The sequence below is a fragment of the Galendromus occidentalis genome, unplaced genomic scaffold, assembly GCF_000255335.2.
Source record: "Galendromus occidentalis unplaced genomic scaffold, Mocc_1.1 scf7180000077478, whole genome shotgun sequence".
Taxonomy (NCBI): domain Eukaryota; kingdom Metazoa; phylum Arthropoda; class Arachnida; order Mesostigmata; family Phytoseiidae; genus Galendromus; species Galendromus occidentalis.
The window spans coordinates 148,297-167,861 of record NW_003805466.1 but is presented as its reverse complement, the minus strand read 5'-3'; the positions used below and the strand labels follow the sequence as shown (position 1 = coordinate 167,861).

At 51.4% G+C, this 19,565-nt stretch overlaps 1 protein-coding gene across 1 annotated transcript; it reads left to right on the top strand.

Annotated features, from left to right (window-relative positions):
- Nucleotides 1-2,706: 2,706 nt before the first annotated feature.
- LOC100901597 (lipase 3-like) lies at nucleotides 2,707-18,466 on the top strand. The gene is made up of 9 exons (XM_029111996.1): nucleotides 2,707-2,971; nucleotides 6,337-6,557; nucleotides 6,840-7,020; nucleotides 8,537-8,642; nucleotides 9,525-9,675; nucleotides 9,760-9,855; nucleotides 10,381-10,545; nucleotides 17,727-17,870; nucleotides 18,200-18,466. The coding sequence occupies exons 1-9, from the start codon at nucleotides 2,707-2,709 to the stop codon at nucleotides 18,464-18,466; spliced, it is 1,596 nt and encodes a 531-aa protein (XP_028967829.1).
- Nucleotides 18,467-19,565: the final 1,099 nt, after the last annotated feature.

Below are 19,565 nucleotides of genomic sequence, written 5' to 3'. Positions count from 1 at the left end.
TCGAATCCGTCTCTCTGCTCAGGGAAAAGGTGAGGTCTGCTCTAGAATTAGGTAGCCTTAGCCGATCGAGAATTAATTCGGGAAAATTACTCCCCGCCGCCCGCCGCGCGAGCACCGAGTCGTGCCGGGGTCCGCCGCCGGGCCTCGTTGGGTGACCGGCTCATTGTCGCTAAAAAGCCCCTTTCATAATACTAATCTGATGGGGTAACGTGATCACAAAAACAAACATGGACTATCAGAAACAGCAGCAGCAGCGGCGGCGGCCAAAGAGAGAAAAATTCTCATATTTGCTAAAAGCTTAAACTGCTGGCTGTTGATGACTTTGCTCTCTGGTGGCTCACTTAGGAACTTTCGAATTTTGTAACGAGTTACCAAAACCTTCCGTCGTCCCATGGACGAGCGAGGTAGCGGAGAAAGGCACGCGCGCGAGCGCTCGCGGACCGAGACTCGTGGCGCATGAACTCTTCTGGCACGCGAGAGCGACGTTTTTGTCTTTTACCCGAGCTGATATTTTTGCTTAGCCCCCCCCCCAATCTGTGGGAGGCATCATTGGCAGCTCCTTCCTCCCGCTCAGAAATTTCGGTTTCCTTTGGGAACAGCTCCCGGTGCTCGAAATGAGTTTTCACCGCTCAGAATTCTTTTGTGAATCTCCCTCCTATAGGGGCGGGGGAGATTTCCTTCCTGCTGATGGTTCCTGTTTGAAACGGCCATTTTCTTAGAAAAACCGTCGAGTGGCAATCTTTCTCTGTATCGCACTTCTCCGACTCCGAATTCCCGGCTGCGATCATTTTGACGAGTGCGCGCGTTCTCGACAATGAGAATTTCCTCATCTAGCAAGGGAACGATTCCGACGATGTTCACGTTTTGAGTACCAGGTCTTTTCCCTGCATCTCACCTTCCGCTTGTTCGACAAGCTGCGAATTCGCGCCGAGCGACTCTGAGATGCGAGGGCGCTGATGGCGACTCCCATGATACCTATCTAGGGGACAGGAACTAAACTCGCTTCACTGTCATTATTTTACTCTTCGCCATGAAACTCGAACTCCGGAAGCCGTCAAGCGAGATCCGCCGTCGTCCATCGGAAAAACCGTCAGCTCAGTCCGCCGTCCGATGATTTTCTGGATAAGTCGGAGCGGAACTCGTAGGCCGGACGCGCTCGCTGGAAATCTTCCTCGGAAGCTTCTAGTACGACGATGACGTGCTCAGAAATCCTGTATCGCTTCAGATAAGAGTAATTGGCGATACACCCGACGGGGAGTTTCCGAATCGTGTTAATGGTTAATGGTTTATTGTGATCTAGATTGAGGTGTATATCTGTTTGTTTGTATATACATAGTCAATCAGCCTTTCATATCAGGCGCGAAATTCAGCAGATCGTTGTTTGTCCCAGTCCTCCAGGATTCTTTTTGTCCTTCTTACTTCGGTTGCATTGTTTGCTTCTTCGTGGAGTCCGAGACGGCACAGGACTCCACGAAGAAGCATATTGACGAACTACCGACCACAGTCCGGGAAGAAAATGTGACAGCAGTAAGTCATGCGGATTCTGAGTAATAGTGGTAGTGCTCACAATCCCCCACATCATGAGCTTGACCACGATTTTTGGATTCGACGTCTGGGAGCGAGCAATTGACGGAAGTTTTGCCGGCGGTTCCGGACTTCGAGAACTCTCACACAGTGTTTACTCAACTTGTTCCACGATAAACCCTCAATTGAATGAGTCGCCTTCTACTAACAGCGAATGTTTCTGTTTGACCGACCGCTATCGAATGTCGGGATTTATTCTGATTATAAGTGAAAGACTCATTCAGAATGTTCCACGGTTGAGGGCTAGTCATTTTCACTCCCCCATGACGTGCGCGAAACGCTTCATTTATATCGTTGCTTTCGCCTCGTACGAGGCGTGTGTTTTTCTGCCTTGTGTTCCCGGCTTTTTCTGCGTTCTTTAGCGGCGGATACTAATGTGTTGCCTTATGCGAGCCACTGGCTCTAACAGCGATCGCGAATGAGTTTCTGAAGGCTCGCGAGGCTCGCACTACAGTCGCGGTGACCTACAGCAGGTGAGCGATTCACACTCTCTCAGATTGGAATTTTCGAGTCAGAATCGAATTCGAGTCGTTCCTCGAAATCCTAGCCATGGTTCGCGACACGCTTCACTTTGCAAGCATATGCGGCGGCGGCTGTGCGATGACGATCGATTCAGAGCAATCACATTCGACCTTGAACCTGGTGAAATTGAGTCGCATAGAGGCCCGGCGTACCGTGGGACCTCCGCAATTCGATGGAGTTCCTCGATGTTGCACACAGAGAAAAAACGGAAAACCGGCGACTTGATCGGCTGGAATCATTCGTAGAACTCGAGCGCAGAATAATTTACCATACCCCGGCGGAAGGACGCACTTTTCCACCTCTTCCGGAGTATCTGCGTGCATTAGACATCTCCGATGTCCTTATCGAGATGACACGGAGGAGGCGAAAACGGCAACGACAACGGCAGCAGAAACTGCAGCACTTGTCAGCCCCTGCGTGGCAAAGTGTTTCGAATCGGACTGTGCAGCTCCCTGTTTTTCTCTCGCATCCCTGTGAGCTATCCAGCCAGCCACTCAGCCGAGCGAGCGATCGAGCAAGCCAGCCAGCCCGTCCGACTGGGGACAGAGCCTGCACAAGAGCTCCCACCTGCAACGGCAGCAGCAGCAGGTAGAGACAGCGATGTACCTCTGGGACGCTTTTAAGTCTTACAAGTCTTTTCTCCGCTTACTGGCAGGCTCGAACGCCTGCGCTATCGTCCCTGCCGCTACCGTTACCGGTGCCGCCGCTGCTTTCGTGAACTGTAAAACGTGTCGGATCCCCAAGGCGTTGATGCTTGCCGGCATTCGACTCGAACTCAATCGAGGAGGAACGAATACGAACCGTCACCCTGTGAATACGAAAGTCCGAATCCCAGCCGGCATGGCGTGCACCTTGTTCGTAGCATGTAGGTAGGTAGTAACTACTCGAATCGGGGGCTGGGACTAGGAGACGACGACGACCACGATATCGAGAGAGTCGCCAGTGATATGGGGAATAGAATTGAATCGTATTCGGGCAGGCTCGCCAGCAGGCACTCGAAAGTGCGAGTGAATGAATAGCGAATCCGGCCGAAGTTCTCGTGTTTCTGTTTGTCTTCGGGCAGTCTGGCGATTGACCTTGCCGCCGTTCCTCAATATTATTATAATTGTTGCAGCTGATGGTAATGGCTGCTGCGGCGATGGTGGTCGCTGCGCTGAACGCGGGTCACACTGTACGCGCATCACGTCGAATTTAGTCTCTAACAGCGTCAAGGCCACAACATCAACTCAAATCAATTCTAATTATACAGATTGTCCGCGAGCAAGCGGGTGGTGGATGAACACCCCGCTACTACACAGCTAGCGCGACAGGACGGCGCGGCGGCCGGACATCATTCCTATTATAAAGCGCGACATCGGGGGGACAAAAATGTTTCCCGATACCGGACATAACTTCCCAACTGGATATTTACCCTGCCCACACTCGTGAAAGGCCGTCGTCTTTCACGGTTTCACTCGAGAAACGACGATAAGAGCTTTCCGATCATGCTCTACTTGGCCTCGACTCAAGCTGTGAAGCGTTCCGCAAGAGAGCGTCGATTGCGCATTGGCTCATTGACTGCCTCCCGTCAATCAATCGATTCTCATTCTCACTGCCTTGACTGTCACGTGCGAGGCGCTCTGTTTCGAGTTTCTATTCAATCTATTCATTAATCATTGAGCAATCAATAAAATCAAGCATCAGATCTGAGCGCTTATGAGACATCAATCAATGAATCTCGATTCCTACTATCAATTCTCTCGGACCTTCCCGGGCTTAGGGACCAGCCTCTCCCTTCTCAGGCTTTATAGCGACAGTTTCACTCATGAGTCTGCAACGGCTTTCAGCTTGAAACCTAAATTCAATCCCACTTCCTCTTATAAGGCTGCAACGAAGTGCTTCATCGCGCAGGTGGAGTGTGTTTCACTATTCTTCTGTTCTTCATTCTCAATATTCCGCAGTTTGATCTCTACATAATCGGAGAGGAGCAGAGAACTCGAAGACTTCCTCAAAGCTTATAGCCGACTTTCTGTTGTTGTCACACGCGGTCAGACGAAATTTGAATTTTCAAAATTGTATGAAATGCCGACATTCTTAGTTTCGCCCACACATCAAACGGTTCTCCTGAGACGCCCCGTAGAGGCCAAATCACGGAGCATCGTTCCGAAATGAGAAAGCTGCATTCAGTTTCGTGGAAGCGAGACCTTCGACACGGGATCTCATGGAGACGGGATCCGCGATGAGTCTCTTATACGCCGACATCTCACATATGGAGTCTTTAATGACCCAGGAGTGCTTGCGGACCCGGGGAGTGGCGATGGGAATCAGTATCTTACTCGCGTATTCTCTCATCGGAGGGCTCGACTATCTTCGGCTTTGCGTCTCTGCTTTTGCACTCCTCGATTCTTTGATTGACACGCGGTCTCGACGCCTCATTATTCGGGAGTCATGCGTTAGGAGGCATTGCGGCCGGCACCCGGGCGTGAGCAGCCGTGAGGGCGCGAAGCGCCCGCACGGCTGGTGGGGAATAATGCAGCGACAAACAAAGTTCATTCCGTGATCGCGGGAGCGATTTGCGTGCTCTGAGAAACAACTCGAGTGCTCTCCGAGTCTGATGGGTTTTTACTAATGTTCCGATGAATGCGCGGATTCATCGGGCCAAACAAAGTAGCAAACGGGAGAATCGACCAAGCGATCGATCATTGATCAATCGAATCTTACGCTAATACCCGAACGAATTCGGACTCAGTGTGCGGATCGTCGCACGGCTTTGATTCTCCGGTGGACTTCGTGTGGTTCCAGCGCCGCTCATTCGTTCAACATTCTCCCGCGGCTGCCCCGGGGTTTTGTCGATCTGACGATAAGTCCCCATCGAATGTACACCTTCAGACACCGACTAATAAATGAGGAAGTCATGTTCTTCGGCCTTCCTTTGCGAGCACAGAACTAGAGGGAAAGTAGGGTTCTGAAGTTCCCCAGATTGGGATCTATATCGAGAGCTTGGTCGATGGATGATCGTCGCGTCAGAGCGCCCGACCTTCCGTACCAAAACGCGGCCCCAGTCTGCGACTTCTTTCCGGGAGAGGGCGTCTCTCGATAAGGACGCGGTACATTCCTCAAGGCCTCCGAGAGGTTTCTCGCCGACGCTGACGTCCTCCAAGAGAAAGTCTCAATCCCTGCTGGTGGGAAAAAATGGAGGCTCCCGGCCGGTAGAAATATCAATCTTCGGAATCTGCCCCGGACTCCGACGGCGAGAACACTACAGTTTCGGGTTTCCGGTGAAACCCGGCATTGGGACTCTGGCTGTAAGGTCTCGCCCGAGAGGTATTTCAGTCAGGAATATTCATTGGAAGGAACACAGCTGCCAGGAGGATGGGACGTTCCGTGATTTTTCCGTCCGAAGCATTCACTCATGGTGCGAACAAATCGTGGGAGGCGCCATTGCGGAACCGAACGGTCTTCGGAAATTAGGCTAGACGCATCATCGAGATCCTAAGGGTGCAGACAATGAGTCATCAGGCTATCGGACGAGGCAACTAAAAATTGGAATAGCTCCAAATTGTCTGTGTCGACCCGAATTAGCATCGCAGAGCGTCCCAGGCGTCTCGAACACGCCGTCCGGCGGCACGGCGTCGAGTCTAAAATGTCTGTGTGTTTGGGAGCATGAATTTTATGGCGCTGAACGACATGAACTCTGAGTAAATATTCTTGTCGGAGCGTTTAGCTGGTCGTATTGGACTCCTCGATTGATTTTGGAAGGGCACTCCGTACGTGCCCGGCAGAAGGTCGAATCTGATGCGATAGCTTCCCAGAACTTGTTCCAGAGACGAATTCTAATGACCCCCGCGAGACATTCTATCTGGCACAAACATGCAGAGTCGACGGCGGGCGCCGAGTGTAGCCGTATAAATCATTCCTCTATTTTCTTCTTTACACAAGAATAATATGTAGCGGAAATTTCTGTGGGTCGTACGAAGAACGTTCTCTGGAGCCCAGTCTCGACTAGGATGTAGCGATTACATGGCAGTGATTTGGGGAGAGACATAGATACATTCATCCAGGCAGCCAGCCAGCCAGCCAGTATGAACCATGCATCACTCACTTCCGTGCAGCAGCGACACTTTTGGGGCAGAGGATCAAGTTTCCGTGGCACTGCTCTGTCACCCCGCTTAATGGACTTGTTCATTTCCGGAGCATCATTGAATACGTCAGGAAAAGATTTGATCTTCTGAAATAAGTTTCTCTCCACAGATTTCTGCGTGGGCGTCATGCGCCTTCCGTTGTTTGCCTTGCTGATCTTCGTTCCAATGTCGGCAGCATCGCAGGACGTATTCGATTACTTATTCAGGAGTGCGTCGGATCTCGGAAAGTCAATCACAGATCCATTTTTCGAGCTAGCGAGAGGAATCTTGCAGAAGACGGAACCGATTCTAATTACGGACCCCGATGCCATAGCAGCGAACAAAGGAGTCGTGAGTTCCCTCAAGAGATTTCACTACTGGATTTACCGAAAGGACGATGAATAGAGGAAGAACTTGAGTTTCTGACCTCCGACGTCCATCGTCGGTCGGTATCACTAGGTGGAGATGATCCCTGTGCGTTGACTTTTCAATTTCCGATGGAGGTCATCATCAGCCGTAATCTCTCGAGCCGTCGCTGCTCCTGACAAACGGATTCAAAAATCACAGCTGGACACTCTGGACTTGTCAAACTTCGGATACTCGAAGCCGCTAACTCCCAATCTTTTGTTCCAGGATTATTACATCAGGTACAAAGGATACCCGGTCGAGACTCACAAGATACGCACAAAGGATAACGTCACTCTGACTTTGCACCGGATACGAGGCGCTCCCGGGTCGATTCCAGTCCTACTACAGCACGGAGTCATGAGCTCATCATTCGACTTCGTTGCGAACCTCCGCTCTCAGAGTTTGGGTGAGTTTCTGGCAGACTGATTCGGCATAAGCGGTCGCCCTTCCTCCCCTCCCAGGGAACGGGATCCAGGGGATGACCTGGTCGATGTAGGAGTCGAGGTGTTGATATTTCAATATATCCGTAAGTATTCCAATATCTGTGTTTTCGAGAGCTCGTGGACGGACCGAAGCACGGCTCGGATCTCGCGCGCGCGTTCGCTGCAAGCATCGTGCAATGTCGATCACCTCGAAGAAATAATCCAAAATCGTCAGATTCTCCCGAAGGATGTGCGGGAACTCGGTCGGAACGAATTCGCAAATGGAGAAAAAGTCGCGCATCGTCCCGCGGACTTTGTTGGACTGTTAGCTACGCACCCGCAATACCGGGATCGCCGGAGAAGGAAAAATCATTGCTCGGGATCATTGTTTCGGGGGACTCGGATCCCCTGAAAGTTTTCCGACTCGGCGTCCACGCAGGCTGCAGATGCGGCTCGTGAGAGTGGTCTCGTCGCTGCCGCGATGCGCTCGAGTTTTTTATTGCAGAGCACCGTGTTTTTGGCTGTGTTGTCTGTGGCCTGTTGCAACTGGTTGAATATTCAGGGAGAAGAAGGAGCAGCAGCTGCAGCTTGTCGCTCGGGCCTATACAACTTGTTCTACCTTAGAACTGATGCATGAATTTTTTGTACAGCCACCACAGAGACAAGAGGAAACCACCGCCGCCGCGGCAACAGCGGCCGGACCGTCGGTGTGCCACCGGCAACACGAGCAGACAGGCGTCCCCCGTCGTCGTCGTCGGATGCCTAATATGATCAGTTGCAGGCAAGCCGACGAGTAGCCGAGCGGATGCGCAACTTTGTTTTGAGAAGTGTCTGCAGAACGGGCCAGAGGCCTTAACAAATGTCACTCGACAAGCTTGCACACTCAACGTCGCGGCCGGAAACATTGCTTTCTTTCCGCTTCCGGTTATTAGCGAGTTGCCTGCCTCGCAGCCGTTCGCCCGCTCGCTTCGCAGGCTAACATCCAAACAGATGCCCGACCGCCTGTCGCCGGCCTGCGTCTCAAATCTATCGCGCAATCCATGTCGCTTGCACCACCTCGTCCAGTTTCCGTCGGAACGTTCTATTTCGGCCAAAAGGCGACGCATTACTCTGTCTCTCTCTGTTGGAGCGGGGGGAAGAAGGGGGGAGGGATCGGCATGTGTTTTTCTCCTGCTTCGATCCAATTTTATTTGTTTGTATGTATGACGGTCAATTGTGGACTAGGAGGAGCCGAGAAATAAAAGGCGTTCCAGCCAGCGCGACCGTCGCGTCGCAAGGTCGTACAGAGCGTGCTTCACATCTATCATATATTTGGAATTTCGAAAGGAATCTCACGACTCAGTCGGGAAGGCTATCAAGGAGACGACGTCGGGAGGGAAGGCTATCAAGGGGACGATCCCACCAGCGAGACGTACATATTCATTCAGAATTCTGATCGAAGGGACAATTCCCGGACTTAGTACGAACCATCGAAGGTCTAATAAGATTCTTGACGCTCAGGTTTCATCTTATACGACGAAGGATACGACGTCTGGATGCTGAACTCGAGAGGCAACAAATACAGTAGTGAAAGCGGACGCACGAAGAAGCACTTCTATGAATTCACGTGAGTGAGATTCCCGTCACTTTAGTCAGAGATAATCTCGATTCAATGGAGGAATGTGATCCGACTGGAGACGGAGCTTCGCGGCCCCCGCTCCATCCGCATGCCGAGACAGCGGAAGCGGTTTGCTGAATTAGGAGTCTAACTGATTCTGAGCGATGATCGCTGTATCCGTGCCGCGAATTCTTATGCTTCGGAGATCGGGTCTCAAAGGATATCTCAAGCTCGTGATGGAGTCAAATACCAGCGATGGGCTGCGCGCTGAGAGATTCCTCGACCGCGGTCACGGCTCAGCTTACATTAGACTTCAAAACTTCTCCCACGTGCCTTGTGTCTTAGGGGATTCAGCCGCTCCGATTCCTAGTTGCACGCAAGATTGCGCACCGGTAGAGAACGTTCTACGTGAAGGGACTAACGTCACTATCCGCTATGACGCGCAGCAGAACGTCTAGTGGGGACCTACTTGTTAGCTTAGCATCGGCGCTTCAGGTGGAACTCTCTTGTATACCTTCTCGTTAGGAAACACTAAGCGGGAGCATATACAAAATATTCATCGTGAGGGGCTCGAAAAAGTTTCGGATCCGGTCAGATAGGAGCCAGCCTAATTCAATCAAGCCCTCGGTGAACCGCAGCGGCAGACCAAACAGGACGTCTCCCCCTTGAGGGAAAAAACGAGCAAGCGAAGCGCGGGACGAAGCGGTCTTCCATCTTGTCCGCGATGCAGGACATCGGCCCCGTGTCCTCGAGTCGTGACCTCTCATTTTCTTAGGCATTCCGGGGAAAGTATAATATCACATGGGAACGCAGCGAAGCCCCACACAGTCGGGATCGATGTTTTCTTCCGATGGAGGAAAGCGAATTAACCGCTCTCACACTAAATATCAGTTGGGACGAACTCGCCGCATACGATATGCCCGACAGCATCGATTACGTTTTGGCAACCACAGGCCACAGAAAACTGCATGTCGTTGGACACTCGAGAGGAACGACGATCATGATAGCGATGCTCGCATCGAAACCGGAATACAATCAAAAGGTCAGTATTCTCGCTCGCTGATTCCGCTGAAGGCTCTTGCGCGGTAACGAATCTCCATTGTAAGCCATAAAGTTCTGATTTCAGATTCGTTTGGCCGTCCTCCTATCACCGGTAGTGTTCCTGACAGGAGTGAGTGCGTTCGTTCAGAATCTCATCACAGTTTTCAGCAATCCCGCAGTGGTAAGAGATGATTATTGCAATTTGATTATCGTAATTCTCCATGTCGGTATCCAGCCGCTCCCCGTTCCAAAGTGAATCGCTCTTCACACCGAGCCACATACGATGTATCATGATGAATGTTCACATCGTACTCTCCCGAGCTCCATACTGTGATTCGGTGTGGCGTTCGAGCAAGACTTCTTCAATCTCCGGGCTGAGCTGTCGACTCGAATCCGTGCCTTCTCCGAACCTCGCCCCAAGGCAGAGCTCAAACACCTCCGAGATATTCGATAATGCCCGCTCCCCGAACGTACATACACACACCGCCGCGTCGACCGCTCGTCGACCTATAGAATTTCGAAGACATTGAGCAGAGATAGAGCGGGAGCGAGAATGCGGCCCATATCGGACGTCATTGTTCCGGAGCGTTGGGAGGGCGACAACATTCCGAAGGACCGTTTTCAGAGTCGTAACATTTGAAGCCTACAGAGCGGAATTTGGTTCGGCGGAATTTTGAGTGGTTCTAATATCGTTCCAACTTTTCAGAGATACGCCATAGACGTCTGGACAGAAAACAGACCTCTCTTCACAAATTCCCGCGCGGATCTAGCCTACTTCACATCGAATCCCAGCTTGTGCTCGGCCCGTCTGTGCCCTTTCGCTAACGACCTGTCTGGAATTCTTCTATCGAACAACGGGAATCACAATCAAGTGAGTCGATAGTTTTCGTATCCCCCGCCTCACGGTGGAGTAGTGTTTCTCCGATATCGAGTCGCTCAATGACGTAGACGACGCGACGCTTCTCCGGGGTATGCATGGGTCATCATATTATCTGATCGCTCATTAGAGGGGGATCGTCAAATGGAGGAATCATTGTATTTTCTTCGGAGACTAATCGCTCGATGGGGATGATTCCTCTTCTCTTGGGACTCTCATAAATAATCACCTCAAGGGATGATTGATCGGATTCTAATCATTCTAACACCGTGGATTAATGACCTCTGAGAATGAATCTTGGATACAAGTCCGGTTATCTAATCAACGAGACTGAATGAGATGATCGGAGCACCCGATCTCGTTGTTTGCTGTCAGAATTCGCTTTGGAATTTCATCCGGTCCGTCACGTCGTTTTGTGAGGCTTACTTGGACAACCGCCGAAAAATGTTCCTCAGCAAACAAGTCGAGAAATCGTTCCACGATAAGCAATTGCCCAGACCGATGGTCACGGATCTTTGGACAGCCCTTACAGACGAGCTTCTGAGCACGACCTGCAGAATTTCTATGAGACGTTTGTCGAACAGGCATTTTTCCCGTCACTGCTACATGATGCGAAGAGCTCATGATTTCTCGCCTTCCGATTTAGAGGCCTTCCGGGCTTCGGGAATTCCTGCGCTCCCAGTTCTCATTGGGGTTATTCATTGCGGGAGGAGGCTTGAGCTCGAAGGAGGCTTACCGTGCTCATTCCGAAATTCCTCTGATCTTATCCGCTGACAAGGGCATCGTGCGCGATATCTCCCCCCGCGTAGCATGGAGGGAAATCAAGAGTATCCATAGATGTTCGCGAGCCTCGGCTCGATGTGTCCTCCCCCTTACAATCTCACGACAAAGTGCACCCCATCCCCCGAAACTACAGAATGCAGCTCAATGTGACGGGCTCAATATTCCGGAGATTCCTGCCGTTGAGAGTTTGTTCAAGAGATTGAATTCTTCCGGTGGGTTCGGCGTAGTCTCCAGACTTCTCAGCAACGAGTTGATTGAGTGTTTCATTTGTTGCCAGGACTCAATATTAGAGCTTGCGGAACGCTTCCGATGAACGGAGTCACTGCTATCTCCAAGCAGGCAAAACTGAAGAATCAGTCCAGAAGCTGCATCGAGAGCGAAACCCACGGCGAACCCGAGCTCCCGCCCCCATCCGTCCCTCCCGACGAAGAACGCAAGAGCGGCGCTCCGATGCCGCATATTTAATTTATTAAGCAGCTCGGGTTCTCACTGAAATTCGGTACCTGGATGGTTCTTAGATGTCGAATGGTTCGCTTCTCCGATTTCGAAAGATGGATCTGAGCCAGGAAGTCGATACTGTTCTTCGTCGGTAAACAACTTTCATGACATCAGAAGGAATTAACGAGCAGGATCGAATGTTACGACATCTCTGAATCCAATCTCTCAATCGCTGCCGACCGAAAGCGACCGAGAAAGACAATCTATTCTTTCCGCCGCAAAGTGATTCGAGCTCGGATCGCTCCCTCACAACTGAGACTGTGCAGCGAAGCGCTCACAAATAGGATTTCTCTCCGTCAGGCTCTTCTGATTTTGATTGGGAGAGAACACTTGAAAGAGAGAATCTTTCTCAGGATCCAAATGGAACTCGATCATGACCGAGTACAAGAATGGCGGCCGCTCAAAGACCGTCGTCGTGAGATTTTGCGTTCGCGGGGCGGAGCCAATTTTCTTTCGATTCCAAGCTATTATCATCGGGGGACGGTTGCGACCTGTCGCGCGATTTTCAAGAATGTTTTGGAGCCCGGTGGTCTTGCTCAAGCCTCAGAATGGTCATGATTCGGAGTTTGAGCCGCATGTGGGAATTTCCGGCGGGAAATTTGCGCGCTCTTCGGACTTCAGGAACCCGCGAGACCTCAGAAATTATGTACCGAGGTTCGATAGCCGCCGGTGAGATATGTTTGTCTTTGCTTATGGCGTCCGCTCGTTGCTCTCGGGGTTGGACGCAACGTCAGTATCTCAGACCGCTCAATTCTGGGAAACGATCTCCAACGGCGATCGAACATCCAGCCCAACTCGATGAGGTTGTTTACCTAGACGTAATTGATGGTGGGGGCTCTATTCAAGAAGCCGCGTTCCTATCGATCCCTTCGCCAATCTGTGCTCGATAAGGGGCTCGTAAAGAATATACTACCCACCTGTGTATGCTCTCCCATGCGAGCTTTGGAGATGATCGTGCTGTCCAATTGAATTCGAGCCGTCCGAGAAATCCATAGTAGTCAATAGTCACTACATTATCTACATTTATGCTGGCCCACCAATGACAAAGAGCTTTGCTCTATTTATTTGTTCACGGAGCTTTTACTCAAAGTCCGTCAGTCCGGTGATCCCGCGCCGGTCCCGAGGCTCCGATCGGCCAGCCCCTCTCGACCTCCCCACCCCTCGTTGTTCACAAGCGGTGTCGATTATCGTAGACAACATCGTGCTGTCGGCGACGGTCGACAGCGCATGTCAATTATATCTGGCTCAGTGTTGTATTGAGAAGACAATTGCTCGCCGGGTTAACGCGCATGTTACGCCTCATTGCCGTCGAAGCGATGAGCCAGCCAGAGAACGAGAGGCCAGCTTATCAGCCGACCTCCTGGAATGCTCTTAATGCTATCGCGTTTATCCACCCTAGCTTCCATTAAGGTGCTTGATAGCCGCTGCGTGTGGACCGACTATCGTCCTCGGAGCCAGTTCGCCGTTGCGGAAATTTCCACGAGGAACAATTTTCCGATTCGAGCGATGAGAAAGATTTTGATGATGACGGACGAATCCTCTGCAGGGCAAATCATTTGTCGGAGTGACAATTCGTGGTATGATGAGAGATAATAATTCTTGAAGAACATCTGATGGACCGAAATACGTGCTTGGATGTCATTAGAATTCTCGATCCACTCGCGGTTCGACCGTTAGACGCAAACCGCGCCGGGCACACACGACCTTACGATTTGACGGCCGAACTCGTGTCGATTCTGCGTTCTCTTATTTTCCTACGCAAGGCAGAGCTGTCGTCATTCGTAACCCGTACAACTCGCTCGTTGGTGTCTTCGCCTTTTAGGTCCATGGACGACCTGTACTCTGTCTTGTTTGAAACAGCTTGGGAGCTCAATGCTGTCAAGAAGCACAGAAAGCGTCTGGGCCCTAATTATCCGCTCCGGCAGGAGCTTCATGTGGAGCGGCAGATCGGTATCGCGGATCGCGACTCCGAGCTTGGGGTGAACCTTTGAATACTACGTGAGGAGTCAACGAGATCCTGTTCGTCGTAATGGTCTCCCAGGGAACGAGAACGACGACAGGACATTTCGATTCCTGCAACACGATAGGAGCACTCTCGGTGTCGCGGGCGAAATTAAACTCGGCGCCGGCCGTAATGTTTCCCACTCCTTTGAGATTGCCTTCCATGCAAATGATCTGTTCAAAGTAGGAGCTCAGCTCGTAGGGGTCAAGGCATTGCGCAAGCGCGGAATTCGAGTACGGCTCGATCGGCACCGGTCTTGTTCGGCCGGGGCGTCCTATGCTGACTTTGACAAGGCGACAGCCCCGACGGCAGGATCCTTCTGGAGCTTCGGGCCGGCGAAAAGTCCGACAGGTCGACTCCGTCGTCGCCGAGATATCCGCTCGAAAACCAGTCGCACCTCGGAGAGCCTTCCCCGAGCTCCTTTCTCCCCGATTGCGGGCGCTCTGCGGATATGATGAGCGCGTCTGACGTCGACGTCAATAATTTTGCCCATGATGCAGTGGAATACAGCGCTGCCGAATGAATCTCTTGTTGTGGCTGGCTTTTGCGCGAGCGCGACGCAACGGTGACGTCGCCAGAACTCGGAATTAACGGGAGTCCTTTTATTTCATGGGATGATTCTGAAAAATCGCGACTCGGCATAATTTCCACGTCAAAATGGAGCGGCTTGCCTTGCTGTTAGGGGCGGCGCGCGGGGGCTCTCAGGAGGAGTTAACGGATGCTCGTGCTCGGACACAGAGCCGCGCGAAGATTCTCCGGAGCTAGCCACCAGGCCCGTCCTATTCAGCGCGGCCGACCGGGGTCCCGGACGCGTTTTTCGAACATCTTCCCCTCGACGGAAATGGGTGATCATGCACAAAACGGAGCGGATGACAGTGACCGTAGCTGTCGGCGCGTAGACGAGTTCCCCTTACAGCGGTCGAAGTCTTAATCTCAGCGATGGATCACCTGATAATCCTCGCTTCAGCCATTGAGAGATTTACGATGACATCGGAAGTATGATGGAGGCGTTCGACCGCCAGCCGTGTAAGGGATCTCGGGGGGAATTTGTCGACCTCACTATTGCATGGAGTGTTTCTTACGCAGCCAGGGGAATCTGTGAACCCATGCACAAACACGACGGAAACGATGGGGAGCATGACACCGAGGGACGGTGTACGTATGTACATACGTGCAAAGTCATGACGAACCAAGCCCAAGTACTCTGATGCCTAATAAAGGCTCTCAGCTGTTCGCTCGTGCGGAGTTCCTTTCGTCGCTCGAAAGAGATTCTCGCCTCATTGAAAGGCCTAGAGCTATTCCAAAGAGGTTCGTGACGTTGGCCGGGAACGTCCCGGGAGAATGACTCGAGCTCATTGAATCGACGCTGTCAGGACTCAGAATTTCTCACGAATCGGGGGAAAGAACTCATGGAAGTAATTACAGTTTGCGCACGACGACGGTGGCGGAGTTACCACCTCAGGCGCCAGATGCTTCCGACAGGTTAGTCACACTTACCCTCCTTTCTGCGCTGAGTTGGCTTCCGCCTTTTTTCGTTTCTTTTTTTTTCGCAAACTCTGGCTCCTGGATTTCTCTCGGGCTGGGCCTCGCCTCGTCCGTTTCGCTCGAGTTCCGTTTAAAAAGCGGAGACAGGTTTTTTCTTCTCGCCAAAACGTTGAAGCCAACCTGGAGCGTGGTCGTATTCATTCTTTGTAGCCGATGTCGCCATCGCTCACATGTCTCCCGTCTTTCGCCGAATCGACCGCGGGATGACGAGGGCTTTCAGCTGAAAGGCCCAGGCAGGAAAGGAAGAGCGGCCCATGTGCAAAGATGTTTTGTTCGCCCGCCGCGGTTCCATGTCGGCGCGAAATAACCAATGACTCGATTCGGTAAGATGTTCCGTAAGAGCAGCTCGAAATCGGCTTAAGACGCGGAGAACATCTGAGTCTGACCGGTAAGCCGCTACCAACCAATGGATTACATCATCGTTTGGCGACACAGGCGGCTGTTAGAAAACCCGGTCATAATTTCGACCATCGGTCACACTCACGAGTCACCAGCGGTAAGGCTCCTGAGGGAACGAGGGCGATCCTGTTCCCGTTTCGTCCTGTCTCTCATGGAGAATGATGAATATTCTCGCCGTTCGTGGAATTCCGAAGGGATGTAGACACTCGTGTCAGAGAAATTGTGGACAATGAGGGGACTAGCAGACCGAAGGAATCGGAACCCGAGAGCCAGGCGAGCGTCCGATCCACGTTTTTTCTCTTCTCGCTTCTCGCCTCCTCCACGCCAGCCTCTAACACCAATACGCCCAAGCGGAGTTTCCTGATACAGTGATTCGCAATCGTGCCGCATGCTCCTGCGGAGTAATATGTGCATACCTACGTATACATGCCTTCCCCGAGGTGCATTCACAAGCGCTCGACGTCCCATCTGGCTTGCTTTTTGAAGTTGAGCTGGAATCCTTATTGGCTCCGCAAGCCACTGAATTCAGTTTGATGCGCAAGAGTTATACTCGCATTCAGGAAAAAAATACGTCTCATACATAGTCAAATTTGTGAGTTCGGCCGCCCGCTTGACGGCCTGTGTTCCGCTCGGTGCTCAGCTCTGAGCCTACCAGCGAGGGTCGAGCCGTTTGCTATTGTTCGTCAGCACACATAAACGCACTGCATTCACATACAAGCCCACACAAACACAAACGAAACCTGTATTACATCCGAAACCACAAGAATCCCATTATACGGTCAAATACATCTTCATGCGAAGCGCTATCCCGCTTTCGAGTGTATACATACATATATGCCCTCTCCTTTGTTGTCGGCCCTTTATCGTTGCGGGCTCAGACGGCACTCATATTTCATGGAGTCTGATACTCTTCTGGAGCGTTCCCGAACAATGATCAATCGCCCAGGAAGCAAGCGTGAAAATGGAACTCACAAAGTCTTGCGCGAGCGTCGTGGCGGAAGGCCGTCGAAGCTACGGGAGCTTATTTGGGATAAGTTTTTATGATTTTCTTCACCCGAGGGGAAACTCCGTGCGAGAGAATGTTTTCGGACGGATATCGCAGGAAAATTCTCGGAGGTTTGGATCCGTTCACAAAAAACTACGTTTCCATGAACGCGCGAAACTTGAGAATCATGATCGGGGAATAGAAGAAGAAGTATCTCTATGCTCGCTCGGCTCGAAGGACTGAACGCTGTGTTGCTCGTCCTTGGTGTTATTCTATGGGATTGCACACTGTCGTGGGATCGTCAAAATATCCTCCGGACTTTCGGGCTAGGAGAAGCATCAACAGACTTTTCGGTCTCGCATCGGAGCTTAACGTCGTGTTTTTTCTCACTCACGACATTACTCAGAGTTTATTCATTCGCACACATGGATGCTGCAATCCGGAGGTTGGCATGGGTCGAAGTTCGCCCTTCCCGGACTTATCGATCTCTCAATTATTCTGGAACACGGAAAACCGTCGCAGGAAGTGGGGCCGGCAGAGACGTGAGGGCGCGACCTGGCGTTGTGTTTGCGACGACGTACATAAGTTTCCCGGAGGCGGTGCTGGAGAGCGCCGGGAATCATTCCGCGATCTCGAATACGCAAGAATTCATCAGATGCGAAGTAAGATCTTTTTGAATGAGGCCATGGGAAAACGATGATGAATTTGTTTTGAAAAAAGGGTACGGGTAAATTGTCCGATATCGCTGTGGATTGCGGAAGCCCAGCATCTATGGGTACATCGGAAAAAGTAGTTGGTGAATATTTCCCGAGCTTTGAAGTTGTTCATAAACTCGGTCGGTTCCACACGGCGACGAGGTTGTCAGCCGACGGGCGAAGGGGGACACCTGGCAGAGACGACTAGATGGCAGGTACGAAGCATCCAGCTTACCACTCTCCATATTTTGCATGTGTTGAATTTCAGAGTCGGCTCGCAGTGTATTCCACGCATTTTCCCGCCGGGACGTCTTTCAACGATTTGAAACATTACATGCAAATGTACCACTCAAAGCGGTTCGCGTATTTCGACTACGGGAGCACGGCCCGCAATCTGCATGCCTACGGATCGGTGAGTTTCCGCTCGTCGACTTCGTGAAGATCGGCCGTTCTCGAATGTCATGTTCGTCACGCTTGTCATCCATTCGTTCGTTTCGGACGGGAATCAGTCCAGAGTCAGAAATGAGATGCGGCGCTATCTGCCGAGGTCTTGTGCATCGTGAAACGCTCAAAATGCCGAGGCGGAACACTCGCTGTCCAGGGACTGTTCCCGGAGATCGAACGAATTCGGTCGAGTCAATCAATGCTTGCGCTTCCTCTGTGTCGCAAATGCCTCTGCTCATACATTGAAAATCCTCCCAACGGAATTATATTTCCTTTCATGTTGAACGTATCCGATAGGTCCGACCTCCATCTTACGATCTGAGTAAGGTCACCGCCAAAATGCTGATTTTCTACTCAAAGGACGACGCTTTCATTTCGGTCGAGGACGGCGCCCGTGTTTCGCAACTTTTCAAGAACAACATTTATAAAAACACCGCCATCTTGCTTCCGTGCTCAGGATTCGTCCACATGGATTTCCTCTGGTCGGTGAACGCCAAAAAACAGCTTTACAACATGGTTATCAAACGGATGCACGAGTACGATGAAGAGCACCGGAGACGCTGAATGGCTGAAAGTCTTCGAAAACCCTGTTTATATAATAATCTGTAGAAATAAAGCTCTGCGAATCGAGGCAAACTTACGGGATGAAGGCCTGTCATTCATCGATCGAAGGAATCCATTGCGTGACCTCCTATTCCTGTGCATTCATTCGCGAACCGCCTTTTATAAGTTTCCGCTTCATCACCGGGAACAGATCATTATTTCTGCACAAACTACGCTTACGAGACAGACGATTGATGTTGCGCTTTCCAAATATCGGATCATCTGAATGGGATGAATGAGCGCCAAGAGCGCGAAGCTCATCGTCTCAAAAAGCCTCTATCCCTCCGGTACGACATCAATGATGTTATCCCCGCAATACAAAGCTAGATTTTCTGAGCGGGAGCGCCCAGGTCTCACACGGAGTATGACATTCATGTGTCCTGGCGGGCAGCATCCTTTTCCCCACGATTTCCCGTCACCGGCAAGCTGCGGGCAAGAAGCTACGATCGGATAGACCCAGAATACTCGTGGCCAACTCGCTCATACGACTCGTACGTTTTTCCCAGCGCGGTGCGCAATCCAGACCCACCCGCACACACACTGAAATTCAACAAATTAATGATCGTTCCTCTCTCTCACCCCGAGACGAGTCTGAATGTCGGTGTCGCGTGTCGCTCCGACTGAGTGACTGTTTGACTGACTGTTCACTCCATGTGTCTCCCGAACTCTGTTCCTTTTACAATGGCTGACATTAAAAGTTTCGAACAGATTTTGAATTCGTTCGCTATTCCTTGCGTCGGAACGAACGCGATGCCTGTATTCATCTGGCTCGCGACTATCACGTCGTCTGAGTGACTAACTGACTGAATTGTTGGGTGGCCGCGTACCTAACGGACTGGCAGTCTCGCCGGCTGCGTCAGTGCTGGGTAAAAATAACGGAGACGAGGAAAAAAGAGATAATTTATTCACATGCTATGCAATTAGGTCCAAAGTGTTGGGGCTCGCTCGAAGGTGGGCACGCTTGGTCGCTGGCTCGCTTGCTTAGTTAGTTGGCTGTCTTTTTTAGCCGAAGCTGAGAAGCGAGGATCATTCTTCCTGCGCAAGGGCGGATTCCTGCAAA

Excerpts from the sequence above, each read along its gene's own strand:
- LOC100901597 (XM_029111996.1), top strand. The coding sequence starts at position 2,707 with ATGTACCTCTGGGACGCTTTTAAGTCTTACAAGTCTTTTCTCCGCTTA. Across the intron at positions 9,856-10,380 it reads TTTTCAGCAATCCCGCAGTG|AGATACGCCATAGACGTCTG; the intron begins GTAAGAGATGAT and ends CCAACTTTTCAG. Across the intron at positions 10,546-17,726 it reads ACAACGGGAATCACAATCAA|AGTCGGCTCGCAGTGTATTC; the intron begins GTGAGTCGATAG and ends GTTGAATTTCAG.